Source organism: Somniosus microcephalus, chromosome 1 (assembly GCF_052327205.1).
Source record: "Somniosus microcephalus isolate GS21.2 chromosome 1, FLI_Smic_1.0, whole genome shotgun sequence".
Lineage (NCBI taxonomy): Eukaryota > Metazoa > Chordata > Chondrichthyes > Squaliformes > Somniosidae > Somniosus > Somniosus microcephalus.
In genome coordinates, this window is record NC_140987.1 from 221,526,072 (window position 1) to 221,542,308 (window position 16,237).

The 16,237-nt window shown below is 39.1% G+C and overlaps 2 protein-coding genes across 4 annotated transcripts in view; one reads left to right on the plus strand and one right to left on the minus strand.

The window, feature by feature from the left end:
* The window catches only part of LOC147124623 (ankyrin repeat and death domain-containing protein 1A-like), a 161,037-nt gene extending 152,446 nt beyond the window's left edge, over window positions 1–8,591 (plus strand). The window contains exon 15 of the mRNA XM_085990617.1: window positions 5,883–8,591. Coding sequence (XP_085846743.1) covers window positions 5,883–5,941 — 59 coding nt within the window. The 3' untranslated portion in view covers window positions 5,942–8,591. The remainder of the gene's footprint in view (window positions 1–5,882) is intronic.
* Window positions 8,592–8,599: 8 nt separating this feature from the next.
* Window positions 8,600–16,237, minus strand: part of poc5 (POC5 centriolar protein homolog (Chlamydomonas)) — a 128,985-nt gene continuing 121,347 nt past the window's right edge. For 2 of the 3 annotated variants that reach the window (XM_085990629.1, XM_085990637.1), the window contains exon 13: window positions 8,600–10,484. In XM_085990629.1, coding sequence (XP_085846755.1) covers window positions 10,344–10,484 — 141 coding nt within the window. In that variant the 3' untranslated portion in view covers window positions 8,600–10,343. Of the gene's footprint in view, window positions 15,744–16,237 lie in introns of all 3 variants that reach the window. The other variant, XM_085990646.1, reaches the window with a different exon arrangement.

Below are 16,237 nucleotides of genomic sequence, written 5' to 3' on the forward strand. Positions count from 1 at the left end.
GTAAAGCATTACACATCCGCCCCGCATCATCCAGCCACCAATGGATTGGCTGAGAGGTTCGTACAAACCTTTCAGAAGGCAATAAAGGCCATGTGCGACGAGGAAATTCCACTACAGCATAGGCTGGACAATTTCTTATTAGCCTACCGAAACGCGACACATGCAGTTACCAACCAGACCCCGGCCATGATGTTCTTTAACCGAAGGTTGAGATCTCGTCTGGACTTGCTCAGACCAAATGTGCGAAGAAATGTTGAGGACAAACAATTCCAGCACATCAACGCGAAGCCGACAAGGAGCTTCAATGTAGGGCAACCAGTCTTGGCCCGGGACTATCGAACAGAGAAGTGGCAACCCAGAACGATATGTACAAGGCAAGGGCCATTAATGTACACAGTGGATGTCGGGGAGAACATTGTGAGATGCCACGTCGATCAGATCTTAGCATCACAGGAATGCGTCAACCCCATGTTTCGAGTACCTGGGGATGAACCCGACATACCGGTAGCATCTACTTCAGACCCAGTAGCAGTGGAACCCGATGAACTACCCGATGAAAAGGGGTCCGAATCGCCTCTGCACCAAGAACAAGAACCTTTGGAAAGGCACTATCCCGAAAGGGTCAGGAAGCCGCCCCAAAGACTGAATCTATAAATGTACTTTTGTTATTGAATGTACATGTAAAAATGTAATTGTTATTTGAATATTAAGGGGGTATTATTAATCTAAAAAGGGAGGAATTGTAGTGTATGTGCCTTTAAGTCAGAACTACTTTTTACAGCTATATACTGTAGTACCGGCAGTAACCACACCGGTATATAAGCTGTGCGCATGCCTCTGTACCCCAGTCTAGAGATTACCCTCCTCCAGTAAAGACCTGTTATTTGTTAATGTACAGCATCCGTGTGATTATTTATCCACTGAACCATGGATCTAACAGCCTCACCGCTCCCTGTCTCTGTAACCTCCTCCAGCCCTACAATCCTCCGAGATATCTGTGCTCCTCCAATTCTGGCCCCTTGCACATCCCCGATTTTCATTGCTCCTACATTGGCGGCCGTGCCTTCAGCTGCCTAGGCCCTAAGCTCTGGAATTCCCTCCCTAAACCTCTCCACCTCTCTTTCCTCCTTTAAGACACTCCTTAAAAGCGACCTTTTGACTTTTGGTCACCTGTCCTAATATCGGCTATGTGGATTGGTCTCAAATTCTGTTTGATAATGCCCCTGCAAAGCGCCTTGGGATGTTTTACTATGTTAAAGGCGCTATATTCATGTAAATCGTTGTTGTTATCCTATGGATTGTTTGATAAATCCACCATCTGCTATGCTGAGCCAAAAAGACGCAGGAAGATCCCAGGTTGGAACCTCTGGTCTGTGTCGCGTTACATGATCTCAACCAGGGCAGAGGTGGGGGACTACATTTGGCCCCATTGGCCTTGAGTTAGGGGAGTGAAAATCAGCCATCATTCCTGCTGCTGTTCAGAATCCTGTGATCACGACTGGAAAGTGCCTGTTGTTTGAGGTAGGATTGAACTTGATAGTAATAAAAACAGAAAATGCTGGAGATACTCAGCAGGTCAGGCAGCATCTGTGGAGAGAGAAACAGAGTTAACATTTCAGGTTGATGACCTTTCGTCAGAACTCTGACTTTTAGTCTCATTAATTTTGCTAGTTGGTTGAATAATGTAACACTGAGTCTCTTTGTTACTTCTAGACTTGATTTTTTCAATATCCTCTTTGTTGGCCTCCAAACATCCACCTTGCAAAAACTCTAATCATCACTGCCTGTCTCCAGCCACCCTGATACTTTTCAACCTCCATTGTCTCCCTGTCTCTCTGCAAATAGGTGTTCATATCTCTGTGACCTTGCACATTCTACTTTTGCGACTCCCTCCGGCCTATGCCCCAACCCACATCTTCTGCTCTTCCAACTCTCAAACATCTGCAGGTTCATCCCCTCTCCAACTGACCATCAGTGGTACAGCCTTCGGCAATCTTGCCTGCACACCCTGGAGCTCCCTCCTTAACACCTTGTTACATCTCTCCCCACCTTTAAAATACTCCTCACACCTACCTCCGACTATGCTTTCAGTCACCTCCCCCTCCTACTCTTGCTCTTTCACAGGTCCGGGTGCCCAACTGCCTCGTTAAAGGTGCTATTTAAATGCAAGTTGTTGTTTTCTGTCACCAGTTACAAACCGCCAGCACATGAGCAACTGTATCACAGCAAGTCAATTAAGAAGGGGATAGGAGGGCAGGGATAGGAAAATAAATCAGAATGGGGGCTAGCAGATTTAGAATGCTGATCTGCTAATTCATCTAAACAGGTGACAGTGTTGGATGTGACAATCTGAATATCCTGGACTGCCCTATTTTTGTACACACTGACACATTTGTGAGCTGATGGTATTTTATATCTATCATGTTATTAGATGTATTATATTAATCATCAGGTGAGAAGGAGCTGGAGATGTTGCTGGTGGTTAGTGACAAAGTCACATGTTGGTACTAATCAAATTACATGCCCTATTTAATTTGCCAAAAAATTAAGGAACAAGAAACATAAACTTGCTCTGACATGTTATGAGAGTATGTTCAATGGTGTCGACTTGTTTCTAATTAAAAAAAAAAAATTGTTCTGGAGATATGGGCAATGCTGGCAAAGCCTAATTTTTATTGCCCTTTCCTAGTTACCCTCAGGTGGTGGTGGTTCTTCTTGAACTGCCACAGTCCCTGTGGTGATGATACTACCACAATGAAGGGAGGGGAATATTGAATCTAGTGGCAGGAGCAGCGATGACGCAGACTGATCTGTCTTAGATGGTGTTGAGCTTCTTCAGTGTTGTGGCAGTTGTACCCATCCAGGCGAATGGTGAGTTTTCCATCATACAGTACTTCTGACTTGAGCCTTGTAGACAGGAGAAGTGTTGAGGGATCAGGAGCGGAGCCCCCTGTCTTAGAGTACCCAGCCTCTGTCCTGCTCTTGCAGCCATGTTAATGATATGGTTGGTTTAGTTAAGCTCTGGTCAGGTGAGCTATGAATGGAGCTGAACACTGTAGAATCGCCAGCAAACAGGTGCACTCCTGACCTTATAGTTTATGGAAATGCCAAGATATTGAATAGGAACAGGCATTGGACTTCCCAATTTGTATGGGTTGTTGGTCATCTGTGTGGGTATTTAAAACAGAACCTCCCCGACCCCACATAACAGCGGCAAGGGCAGCATATGCTGGTGTAATTACTAGGATTGCTGCCTGAGGATTTTCAGGGCCATTATCATCTGGCATGAGCTGAAAAACAGTTACTGGCAATAGCTATTTGGTCTCTCTGGTATGGCAGCAGTAAAAAGTTCCTGTTTTTAGCTGAGTTAAGGCAGTGGATCAATCTACTTTGTAATTTGCTCTGCTTGTTATGTCAAACTTAAAAATGAAATGAGGGAAAATATTTGGATACGTAGCAATGCTGCACATACTCAATGCACTGATCCATGCACAGAATTTAATTTTTGCTCTCCTTACTTTAAGTTAAGTTTGCCTTCACAACAGTGAAAGTGGCAGCCTCCATATGGGCTCGGTGGGATTTGTGTTGGCATGGATTTGTTTTTTACTGCCTTGGTTTATGAAGCTGGCAGAAGCCAGTGGATGGGCACTTGCTTCAGCAAGGATTCCAGCTGCAAGTGTAAACAGAATAAATGATGCATGGACCTTATTGTTTGGTTGGCAACCTATAGGCTATGTCAGATTTATCAACAAAATGTGATGCATTTATCTGATTATGAAATTTACACTACTGTAATGCTTGAAAAAATATAATTACCAATATTAAAACTATTAAATAGCACTCCTCATATGCAGAGACATATCTTAGATTGCTTTGCAAGATTGTGGACACTGAGCAAGAGGGAAGAAAAGTTGGAAAAGGCTTTCTGGAGGCTTTTGAAGACAGGCAGGGAATGGACAAGGTGCAACTGCTAGTGGAGTGTTCTAGAAGGCAGGACACAGGAAGGTATGCAAGGTTGTACAGTGGGAGGAGGCCATTGTGGGATTTGAATATGCAAAGAAGACTCATTCATTATCCATTTTCACAAGAGCCAGTGGATCTTGACAAGGTGGCAGTTTGGAGAGTTGATGGAGGTGGGTCTGAAGGTGCATAGGTGTTCGCAGGAGCAGAAGTGGATGGCTTTGGTTTTGCCTACATTGAACTGGAGGATGTTTTGTCTCAACCAGATCTTAATGTTTGACAAGTAGTTGGAATGAGTCACTGATGGAGGAATTGGAGACTTAGAAAGAAATGATTGGCATCAGGGTACAGATGGAAACTGAACCCCTGCTTCTGGATGATGTCACCAAGGAGTAGCATGTAAATGAAGGTGAGGAGAGGGATAGGATAGAGCCCTGGGGCACACCAGAGATGACTACATGGGTAAGGGAGGCGAAGCTGTTGGCTGAGCTGGGATCAATTTTACAAAATCCGGATATGCGCTCCCAGTGTGTGAAACTTTGCAGTAAGACCAAAAATTAATTAAATCAACCCTATAATGTCTATGATGCAATAAGTAGCGGTTAGAACAAGAGAGGACTGCCTAGTGATAGTGATGGACAGATGGAGGAAGATTGTGTGGTCAATGGTGTTGAAGGCACTGAGGTCCAATAAGTTGAGACACAGCAAGCTGGAGTCACACAGGTCATGTTGCAGGACTTTGAATAGAAAGCAATGGTTGGAAATGGAACAGTGAATGAAGAGAATGGAGTGATGATGGTTTTGAAGGATGTAGGAACTGTGCTGGTGGACTGATTGATGAAGTTAGTAAGTATAGGGTTAAGTAAGGGTGCCTGGGTGGGCAAGGCAGCAGGTGCATATACTGCCTTAATTAAACACTACATCTGTTGTATATGTAGTTTTTTTTTACAAGCCAAACATTTGGCTACTCATTTATATAATGACTTTTGCTTGGCTAAACAGTAGTTTAACTGCTGTTAAATAAGACAGTCTGATTTTCACATCAAATTCACAAAATGACATGTGGGTATGAACATTCTCCACCATGAGCAACTCTTCTCTGACCCAGGTGGGTTTGTGATTTATAGGAACAATAAATCCCAACGTATTCACTGGCAAACTGGATTTTGATTACTTTTGGATTCTCTACCAAAGTTCCACCATCTTCCCAATGGAGGTGTTATTGTCTTACATGCTCAGCGTTAAACCTTCCACCAAGGGATGTTTTTTGATTGCTTAAGCTCGAGTTCATTGTACCGTGGAAACTATTTATCTCACGCATCTCTCTTGCGATGTACACAAAAATGATTTTCATCAGTCTACACTCCCTTCACATTACAAATGCTAATTTATCTACTGGAGTCCCTCCAGTGTATATATTATATACTGGGCTTACAAATACAGATACAAAACACTAGTTCCCAGGCAAGTTTGTTTTTGTTACAGGTACTTGTATAGTTTCTGCCGGTTTACATTCCTATTACATTTTGTAAACAAGTGTTTTTGGAACAGGAGTACAGGTAGACTATCCTTTATCCGAACTTCCGAAAACCTCTAAAAACCGAAAGTTTTTTCGTTCAGCGTAAGTCGTGCGCACGACCCCGACCCGACCCCCCGCCGACCCCGACCGACCCCCACCCCCGACAAATTTCCCAGTCTTATAAAATACCTTCTGAAATCCGAAATTTTCCAAAAACCGAAACACGGCTGGTCCCGAGGTTTTCGGATAAAGGATAGTCTACCTGTATATTGAATTGGAATGGATTAGATAGGTAAAATGGAATACAAAATTATAAAGTGAAAATGCTAGTACACAGACCAAGATCTTGTGTGGAATCCTTCATTAGAACTAAATGCTGTTTTTTATGTGACTTTCATTACAGAAAAGATCAGAAAGGAAATTAATGGTGTGCAATCTTCACAGAAATGTACAGTTTCCTAAAGATTGCATTGTTTAATTTGGAGCCATCGATGAGGCACATTCTGCTGCTTAAGTGAGCTGCAAGGAAACAAACACGGATGCTACGGTGCCAGTGCAGCAAGAACAGGTTATTCGTGCCCCGCCTCAAATGAAGTATGTAACATATCAACTGACTTTACTGTAAATACAAAGGACAACACTGTCATTTCTGTGGGCTTGGGAACATTATTTTAAAATGTTATACATGATTTGATGAATCACTTCAAAAGATGCTTATGAATCAGCACTACTGGTGCTGCTGCAGTGAAAGGATACATGGAATGGAGCCCTGGATGGAATAGTGGAGGCAAAACCTCTATGCATCAAATAACCAAATGGCTGGAGCAATGGGCAGACTAGTGTCTTTCTGGATGAATTAAGACTGTTTGAATGACACTCCTTATCTAGAATTGTCCTGTGATCTTGTGAAGGAGACAAATTCAGAACTAGCATTGGCGGCCGTGCTTTCAGCTGCCAAGGCCCCAAGCTCTGTAATTCCCTCCCTAAACTGCTCCGCCTCTCTACCTCCTTTAAGACACTTCTTAAAACCTACCTCTTTGACCAAGCTGTTGGTCATTTGCCCTAATATTTCCTTGGCTCGGTGTCAAGTTTTGTTTGATAATGCTCCTGTGAAGTGCCTTGTGGGATGTTTTACTACATTAAAGGCGCTATATAAATACAAGTTGTTGTTGTAGAAAAACACTACTTCAGTCTTGCACATCAAAGGACAAGTCCATATTAGTAATATTCCTTCCAAAAAAGTTTGGGTAACCATGAGAAAGGAGAAATTCTCATTAGTAATGAACAGTTGAGTATATAATACAGGGCACTACTACAAATAGGCATTACTACAACTGAGAACTGATGGTCGCCAACAAGCCACGTGTGGTTGGATGTAGAGGTTTGTGAAGTCAAGTGTTTACACGTTAAATGTATAAACATGTGATAGAGCAACATTTAATTATTCAACAGAGCAACATTTAATTATTCAACAATCAGCTCCTTTTTCTTTCCTGCAAGTAATGAGCCAACAATCAGATAATTCCATTACCCATACAATGTTTTTCCCATCGTCTTATATTTATATACACTATTTCAAATTCTCTGAAGTTAACATTGTAAGCAAGTAATACTTAAAATAGGAGTGAAGTGTCAACTGGTCACATGCACCAAGAGCTGCTGGTTCTTGGAGAGATTTAAAACGTCATTTTTCAAGATAGACATGCACCTTTTGATATTTTTTAACCAGGAGGTTTTATACATAAAATTTAACTTTCATACATTCTGTTGGACATCTTGCCTCAGGCTGGGGTTCCACCAGCTCCAAAACATCAATTTGGAAGCACAATCTTCAAAGAATATAAATGAGGGGCCAGTCCGAATCCCAGAGCTTATGGATATTAAATACTTGGGTAAAATAAAAAGGCTAATATTTTACAATGAAGATAGCAGATGAACTGTAAAAGATTATAAAAATACATGTTACATTTCCCCCCCAATCCTTTTCCAGTTTATTTAGCACGTTCTTTGAACTGCTTAATTTTTATTTTCGAGGCTTCTCTTATGTGAAGATGTAGAAACCTAAAAGTGCAGGTTTTATAAATTGAGTTACTGTAGAATCTCAACTGGACCATGTCAAAGAATCTGATGGGAAGATTTTTTTTGGCTACTAGTTTAGTGACCTCATAAAATCAAAGCATTTCATATCTATAGCAAAATAATAAATATGTTCTAAAAGAATGCATTGATGATTTTGCTATAAAGAACAAGGAAACCTTCCATCTACAGGTCTCTGGTCTACACCATCAAAAGAAAAAGTGACCATTTTGAAAAAATCATTCAGAAATATACAAGATGATGCAGCACAAGGTTGAATATGTTTAGGCAAACCCAAAACACAAGATTGTAGCTTAACTTATTAACTGCAAGATGTTTTATGTCCTAGCAAAATACTTGTATTGATGTCGTCTTTCGGACAGAGGGCATCATTTTGGTCACCCAACTGCATCGTTTGATCAGGAGAGCTAGTTTGGGGTGCACTAATATTTTACTGCATATTGCAAAGAAATGGTATCGCCTGTATACTATCGTGGATACCAAATTTCTAATCAACTACATATAATTTAGTACAAACTACAATTGATAACCCTCTTTGATGGTTATCATACATTGAGGATACACAAACATGCCGTGTACATATTGACAGCTGCAGCCAGGACAGAGATTAATCCAAAAAACGCTCAAAAATTAAACTGTTCTTATCAGTAGAGATTTGCTTTAGATTGTTACAAACTATTTAAGCTTCTCTCTCATTTTGAACCACCCCTCGATCAGATTACAGTCATAGCCTTGCAATCAATCCAGATATCAATGATTAAATATATAACATTTACAAAAAAGGTTTTGCTGGCTATAGCGTAGGTCAAAATGTTTATATATTTGCTCGCAAGACCTGTTACTAGTATAATTTCAGGGTATCCTTTACAAAATAGGTTTGATACTTGGGTGTCATTTACTTTTATGCTAAAGCTACAGAATAACGATTATTTGTAAAAATGCATAATGTGTATATGAAAAATGCCAAAGAACAATTTCTGTATTCTTCATACTGTGAATAAAATTCATAAAGCAATCAGATGGAGGACACATTTATTGTACTATAATCAGAAATTAAAAATTTGCAATACAAAAGTTTAAAAATGAATTGTATATACACACTTATATACAGAAGTAATTTATAATTATACCTTCAAGTCAAACTTTACATTTGTGCTCTTAAAATGATCAAAACTCCTTTCAAAAACTGTCTGTTCAGTTCAATAGGAATTATAAATTGCACATAAACTGGAACTTCAAACCATAAATACATCTGGCAAACAACATTTTACACAAGCATATTTTAATTATGAAAAAAAGCTGGAATTTTTGGTGACAGTTAAAAACATGATCTAACATTGAGCTGTGCTAAGCCTCATACGTGTGTTTAAGTACATGGGATCGGTCAGGCTCAAGAACATTTTTGCTCTGAACAGTTGCAATGAATTTCCACCATAGGTTGGGGCATATAAACCCCCCCCCCCCCACAACACTGCCAATCTATCACTGTACCTTCTTACTGCATAATGAAGCACACAAAACTATTCGGTTTCAAAAACTCTCAGTATTCCTCTTCCCAAATTGCAGTGCACCATTCTCCTGTAAAGGCAGCTGGTATGTGCTCTGCTCTCACACATCTGTCTGTGCCACTTCAGCAAGTTTCCGAGAGTCGCATGTATTCACAGGTTTACAACTTCCAATTACAATGTCAGAAATGGAAATTGCTTAGGCCAAAACTCAGTTAATATGGCCATTAACCCCTCCTTTGAACTCCTATTTAGAAAATAAAGGACAGCTGCTATAATGTTACAAGACTAATACATTAAAGGGTGCTTGTGATGATGCTTCCCAGTCAGAAGCTTTAATGCTATAGGTCTATATATTCCATTAAAGTGGCAATTTGTATCTTACATTGTCACTAGTTGCTTAGACAGCTCATCTATGTGACAGGAAGAGGGATATTTTAAGACATTATGACAACATACTAGGGTTTAGAATGGGACCAACTGACAGGAAATGGAAGTGGAATGGAGAATTAATGTTATTTAAGAGCAGTACTTGATCCTGCATTACCTATAAAATGTATTTTTAGAATTAAAATTATTCATTTTGATGTAATAACCACTTCATTGCCATATCACAAAGCACTTAAATAGTAACTTAACATCTAAACACTAGTTTGCATATTTTAATTATTTTTCAAACCGTGGTAGAAGTAGAATACAGTGGAGAACATTGGTTTATACAACTCCCATTAATGAGCTGCATCTCTTTAAGCCACAAATGGAGGAGGATTTATACTACTGATGCGATATTTTTAAACAAAACTCAAGGTTGAGAACATAATTTCCCCCAGAGTTCTACTGTAAAAGATGCTTCAGTGCTGAAACTCATAGAACTTTGATAGAATCTAGCCGCACTATTGTGCCTTCACGGAAGTGCTGCTTCAAGTGATCTTTAGTCAACAGGCCAACAAGTTGAGATGCTATTTTTAAACCCTGCACAATCAATATATTGAATTTTACAGCATTTAAAAATTATTGATACATGCCTTGCAGAAGCAGAAACCTACATACATTGCAAAATACTTTCATTGGACACTGAATGCCCAAGAACGCACTTGCAACTTTGCTCATGAGTTATGTCATTAAAATTAATTTAATAAATGGTAACAGCTCAAACTTAAGGTCCTCAGTCTTCACATATAGAACGAACTGTAGATTTCACCGGTTCTCTCAATGTATCCTCCACTCATTTCAAGTTACCGGTGTTTTTGTTGAAGAGGCATTCAGTCTACAACCTTTATTGATTGGATGCCGCAACTGACAGTGGGTGATTTTGCATTCTGGGCTGTGACTTTCCCTCCAGTGGCGGAGGAGGGCTGACTGGATCGAGGATACTTGGCTGCAGTCGCTTGACCAATGGTTTGCTGGAGGGCAAGAAAGGAACAAGAAGTGAGCAGCATCCTACAGACCTAAAGTATGAGCCTGCTCCCCAACCCAAAGCATTTTTTTTTGTACAGCAATGAGATTGTTACATTTCTTTTTAATATAATTCAGCTCACTGTTCCTATAAGATTTTAGCAGACAAAAATAGCTTGCAGTATACCGGTTTTAAAAAGGAAACCAGTTTTTCATAAGCAATTATATTTTATTAAAATCTGACAAAATGTTCCAGTTACTGAGTAGGTGAGTCATCATTTATCAAGACATAAACTTTTGTTCTTTCTCAGTACCCCTTTTGGAGAGTATCTACATTTTGATGAGAAGGCTGCATCTAGTTAAACGATTGTTTAAGTTTTCTACAAGCTTCCACTGGAATATTCTGTGGTGCACGAGCATTGAGTAAATGATGCAAGTGACCACCACCAAATCAAAACGCAGGTATGAATGTCAATCACACAGGCATCATTATTTATCGCTTTATAGCTAAATAGCAAGTGTGCTGGAAAGGTAATACAATTTAACAAGACTGAGAAATGGCACAGTGTACACGTGCCATAAATGGAATTGTGGCTTATACAAATAAGCTACTTGTGCTGCTGCTAATCTAATTTACAAGCATTTGTGCTACCATTTTGTTTGTCTGACATGTATTCATTAGCTTGCCTACATGGCACTTCAAACTAATTCACTTGTAAATAAGGCACTTTTGAGACTTGAGATAATTTTTTTTAAAGTTATTCAAGAAATGTTGATTATTAAGTGTAGGTGCATGCTATATCATTCTGAGTGCAATATTATTGTAACGTACAAATATATTGTTACCTATTGAAGGGTTCAAAAATAACCCAGGAATACTTGCAATTTAAATCTGGATGAATGCCAATGACTCAAACTATTTAGGTATATATCTAATCTCTTTGATTGGAGGTAGCAGAAAAAGTCACAAGCTTATATACTGGCAGCATAAAATGCTCAAATTTTTTATTTTAGTAGTCCCATTACTACAGGTCAGAGAATGAACTTTGTATACAAAAAGATACTGCATTCAAGAGAAAGACTCGCTCACACGGAATAATCTAGCATTCCTCATTTTCCATATATAAATAAAGGTGTATCAAAGTAGTTTTACAAATTAGACTTGGGCTTGGTGAGAGCAAAACTCAAAGGCCAAGATGAGGTCACCTGTACACCTGTACAAGCTCAAAGTTAATTCTGCCTCTTTTTCCGTTAAAAAACAAACTTCTATGTGAAAGATAAATTAGGCTGCTTCTTTCTGTAACCTCCCTAATGTTAATTTTATCTGATCTTCCAGACTCCAGGCACAAACTAGCTTTTTGCTTAATGGGCTGCTACCTTGGCTAGTTGAACCCCAAAGAGGAAGAGTGTCTAGATGGGTTCCTGCAAGGAATAATGTTTGGACTCTGGGAAGCAGGTTAAAGCTAGTCCTGTGATAAAATCAGAAGGAGCATCCAAAAGCTTTTAAATGATAAAAAAGTCAATAATTTGTTTTATGATTCAAGTACAAACCAAGATATCTTCCAAATAGGATACCCTACACATTGCTTTGAGTTGCCATACTAGCACCTTTATGTAAAGCACTTATAGCCAATTGCTTCAGTAATCTCAGTTTACATAATGTTGGGCTGTAACACTAGATTTCAGTTTTATGAGAAAACCTCCTGGAGCGTGCCCAATCGTAACATATTTCACCCATTAACCTTCAAAAGTTGCTACAACCATTTGATTATCTCAAACATACTCCAGGAGTCCAAACAAACATTCTAACCCGAATAGGAGGCTTCCTACTTTTTAAGTTAGAAGGCTACTGATGACTCCAAAGTGGGTTGGAATGCAAGGCTTGCTTTGTTTAAATATAGGCTCTGCATAGTCCATCAGGTGCTTGTGTCACTGAAGCTATGTGCATTAAGTTCCCCAAATTGCATTTGTGGAAGTGGAGTGCAGTAGGGAAGGCAAGTCTACCAGATCCACATGGAAAGGGGGGAAAAATGAATGCTAGAAATATCAAGTAACAGAAATAACAGAATTGAATTTAATTTGGCTCTTGGTCAAATGGTTATTGGGCCAACTGTAATACTCTTCTCTGTTTAGATATCCTGCAAGTAATCTCTAGTTATGGCAAAATCCAGGCCACTGTTGGGTGGGAGGAAGCAGGAGACCAGGCCAAGATGGAGAAAGTTGAGAGCAGAGTTGGGGCTGAGCTGGAGTGGAGTGGGTGGAGTGCAATATGGTGGCCAACGCTACACTGAATAACTACTGAATGTTTGCGGCAGTTAGAAGAGTGTACTCATGACGAAAAGAAGCTTCAAAAGTGGAGGCAGTATTTTAAAAACATATTGTGCTACTAATGGCACTACCCAGCACACATGGCATCACATGTCTCCCTGTGAATTTAATTAAGTAATGTTGCAGGGCACATTTATTAAAAAAAAAAAAAAAAAAAAATTCTCCCAGAGGGCATTTTGAAGGTACACACCCTCTGTTTTTCTCCCTAACTTCCAGTACAACACTTTTGTTGTTTATGCTGGTAACATTTCCCCCTCCTGTCTGTAAGGAGGTCCCCCAGTCTCCCTCCAGTGCCTTTCCACCTATTACAACTTAGATCAGGAATGGGTAAAGTGTTCTCATTCTATGTCCCCAAATGTTAATGCTTCACCTGCCACTCCACCCTTCTGCTTTTATATTAAGGATGTAGGAAGAGGGATCATGTGTAACATATAAAAACATTGAGACATTGTCTTGCAATTTCCCTGCTAGGATGACTGAACTGTCTGCAGTGTGACCGCATGCCTATTGGATGTAGCCAAGAAATACACGGTACCTCGGTGATATAATTATCTCTATTCTTTCCAGACTGTGAAAGCCACCAATAAAGATCAGTTATGATGTCCCTTTGCACGAGTAAAAAAATGCCTGGGGCTCACCATCACTGCTGGGATATTCCGTACATGTCCGGCAACTGCTACAACCTCAAGCAGATTTTTTTTTTTTTTTTTTAAAATCAAGAACTCTTCATATTTTCATCGTTTACGTGCAAATGAAATATCAAATTCATTATTCAGTAAAATAGCTCATCATGCATACTGAATAAATATAGGGTCACTTTGTAGGTTAGTTTAATCAAACAGAGGTAAAATCGAGTCAATATGAAAAGACAGAAGTTGAAGCCCTCCAGGCAGGCTGCGGAGCTAAATTCTGCAGTTCAATGCAGTGAGAATCAATTAACATTCTGTAGGTTGCAGTAGTTTTATCCTGTGATCCACACAAAAGTCATTTATATTGTATGTTGCATATTCTTGCATGTTGCTAAGCATTGGTTAGCTCATGTGTTTTGCAACACAAGGACTAATGGGAAAAAAAACTAGCAGGATGTTCTTTGAAAAGACAGACTGTTGAAGAATTTCCATTTACGTGCCTAGTTTGATAGCATTTGGTTAAACAAGAATGTGCACATGATTTGTTTGGCTTTTTCCACATGAAGAGTTAGTTTCAATTTTTTTTAACCAAATAGATAGATAAAGCTTATTATTTTGGTAGGTATAAACTGAGTAGCAAAATAAGTTCACATTTACACAATTTCCTTCGCCTTAGGCTAATTTTCAATGTTGGAACAGGAGTAGGCCATTTAGCCCCCTGAGCCTGTTATGCCATTCAGTTAGATCATGGCTGATCAGTACCTCAACTCCATTTACCCACCTTTGCTCCATATCACTTCATATTCTTGCCAAACAAAAATCTATACCAATCTTAAATTCCAATTAACCCAGCATCCAGATTTCCACAACCTTTTGTGAAAATGTGCTTCTCGATTGCACTCCAGATGGCCTAGCTCTAATTTTAAGATTATGCCCTCTTGTCCTGGATTACCCCACCAAATCAAAAAGTTTATTTGCATCTACCCCATCAAATCCCTTCATCATTTTAAACACCTGAAATTAGAGCACCTCTCAACTGTCTAAACTCAAGGGAATACAAACCAAGTTAGTGCAACATGTCCTCATAATTTAACCCTTTTAAGTTATGGTGTCATTCTGGTGAATTTGGATTGTACACCCCTTCCAAAGCCAATATATCCTTCCTGAATTATGGTGGTCAAAACTGAAGGCCGCACTACAGATGGGATCTGAGCAACTGAATCTTCACTTCCTCTCTTTTGAATTCCAACCTTCAAGATAAAGATTCCATTGACGTTTTTGATTTTTTTTATACCTGTGCACTAGCGTTTAGCGATGTGTACATGGGCACTTAGCTCCTAGTTTCTCACCATGAAGAAAATATTCCAATTTGTCTTTTTTAGATCCAAAGTGGATGACTTCACATTTCACCACATTGAACTCAATCTGGCATAGTTTGCCCCTTTGCAACTTCTTGCCCCTATCTACACAACATATTGTCCTAACTTAGTATCATCTCCAATCTTGTATATATAACTCTCTATTCCTTCATCCAAGTCATTAATATACATGATGAAAAGCTGAGGCCCCAGTACAGACCCCTGGGGAACATCACTTGTCACATTATGCCAATCAGAAATGTTCCCTTTATCCCAACTTTCTATCTCCTATCTCCCAACTAATTACCAACATATTTTTACAATGGTTCTTAATTACAGGTTACAAAGACCATGTAAAAGGTAGACATAGCATCTAGAATATGGTTACTTGTGTCAAACTGTGTTGAAAACTAGTATTTGAAACATAATTGGCTTTATATTCCTGACATTATAAAGTGTGTTAATATGCAGTTAAAATAGTCTACTTTAACTTAAGAAATATTTACCAAAATGGAAGGAGACATGATACTTGCATCTAACTTTTTTTTAGCCCCACATCCCAAAATATAAATCTTCAGTGCAGAAAAATGTGTATCAGTTGATCAAAACATGAACCCACACAGTTCACCAAAACTTACTGGAAGGGAATCAATACTCACTGAACCACTTCCCCAACCATTTTTTTCCTAACATAAATGAGTAATCAAATAGTTTAAAAACTGTGGCATTAGCAGCTGTTAGTTAAAAAATAAAAGTACATTTATTTCAAAATATTCTCTACAATTTATTCAGTACTGTCATTTTTCTTGAAATTAATCTTCTCTGTCCATGCAGTTACTTTGATATAATCTTCTTGAGCCATTTCCTGTTGATCTAACTAATATGGCTAACATGATCACTAGAACAATTTTTCCAGTTATATTTTTCATTTTAAAAAGAGAGAATTGAACACCTGTGAAAACAAAGAATAGCAGAATGCAATCAGCAAAAATCAGCAAAGCCATTCTTTATTTAAAAATTACCTCATAAAATTTACACTCCAATTTATTTTAAAGACTGGCTGTGAAGATGCTAAACTGACATTAAATACTAAAATATACCACTGTTGAGCCCTAGCTTTAAACTATTTATATTCTAGTCACTAGTTTTCAAAAGGTTGGACTCAGGGCTGCAATAATGATTTACATGCGTGAAGTGGCTTCATTACTTTTGGCTGCCTTAATTAATATTTGGTCAACATTTAAAATCTACACACTTGAGGGGTTCAGGTGACATTGTGAATTACAAGACCAAGGACAGGCTGGTCCAGATCAATAACAAACAAGTCCGCTCTCGCCTTCTCTCCGCTGTAAGAGTCCCGTGCCTAACTTCAGCTTCTAGTGGGCACAAGTCCAAAAGAACAAGCCTATTATTTGGTACAAACTGGCAATCCAGAGAGGCAACAAT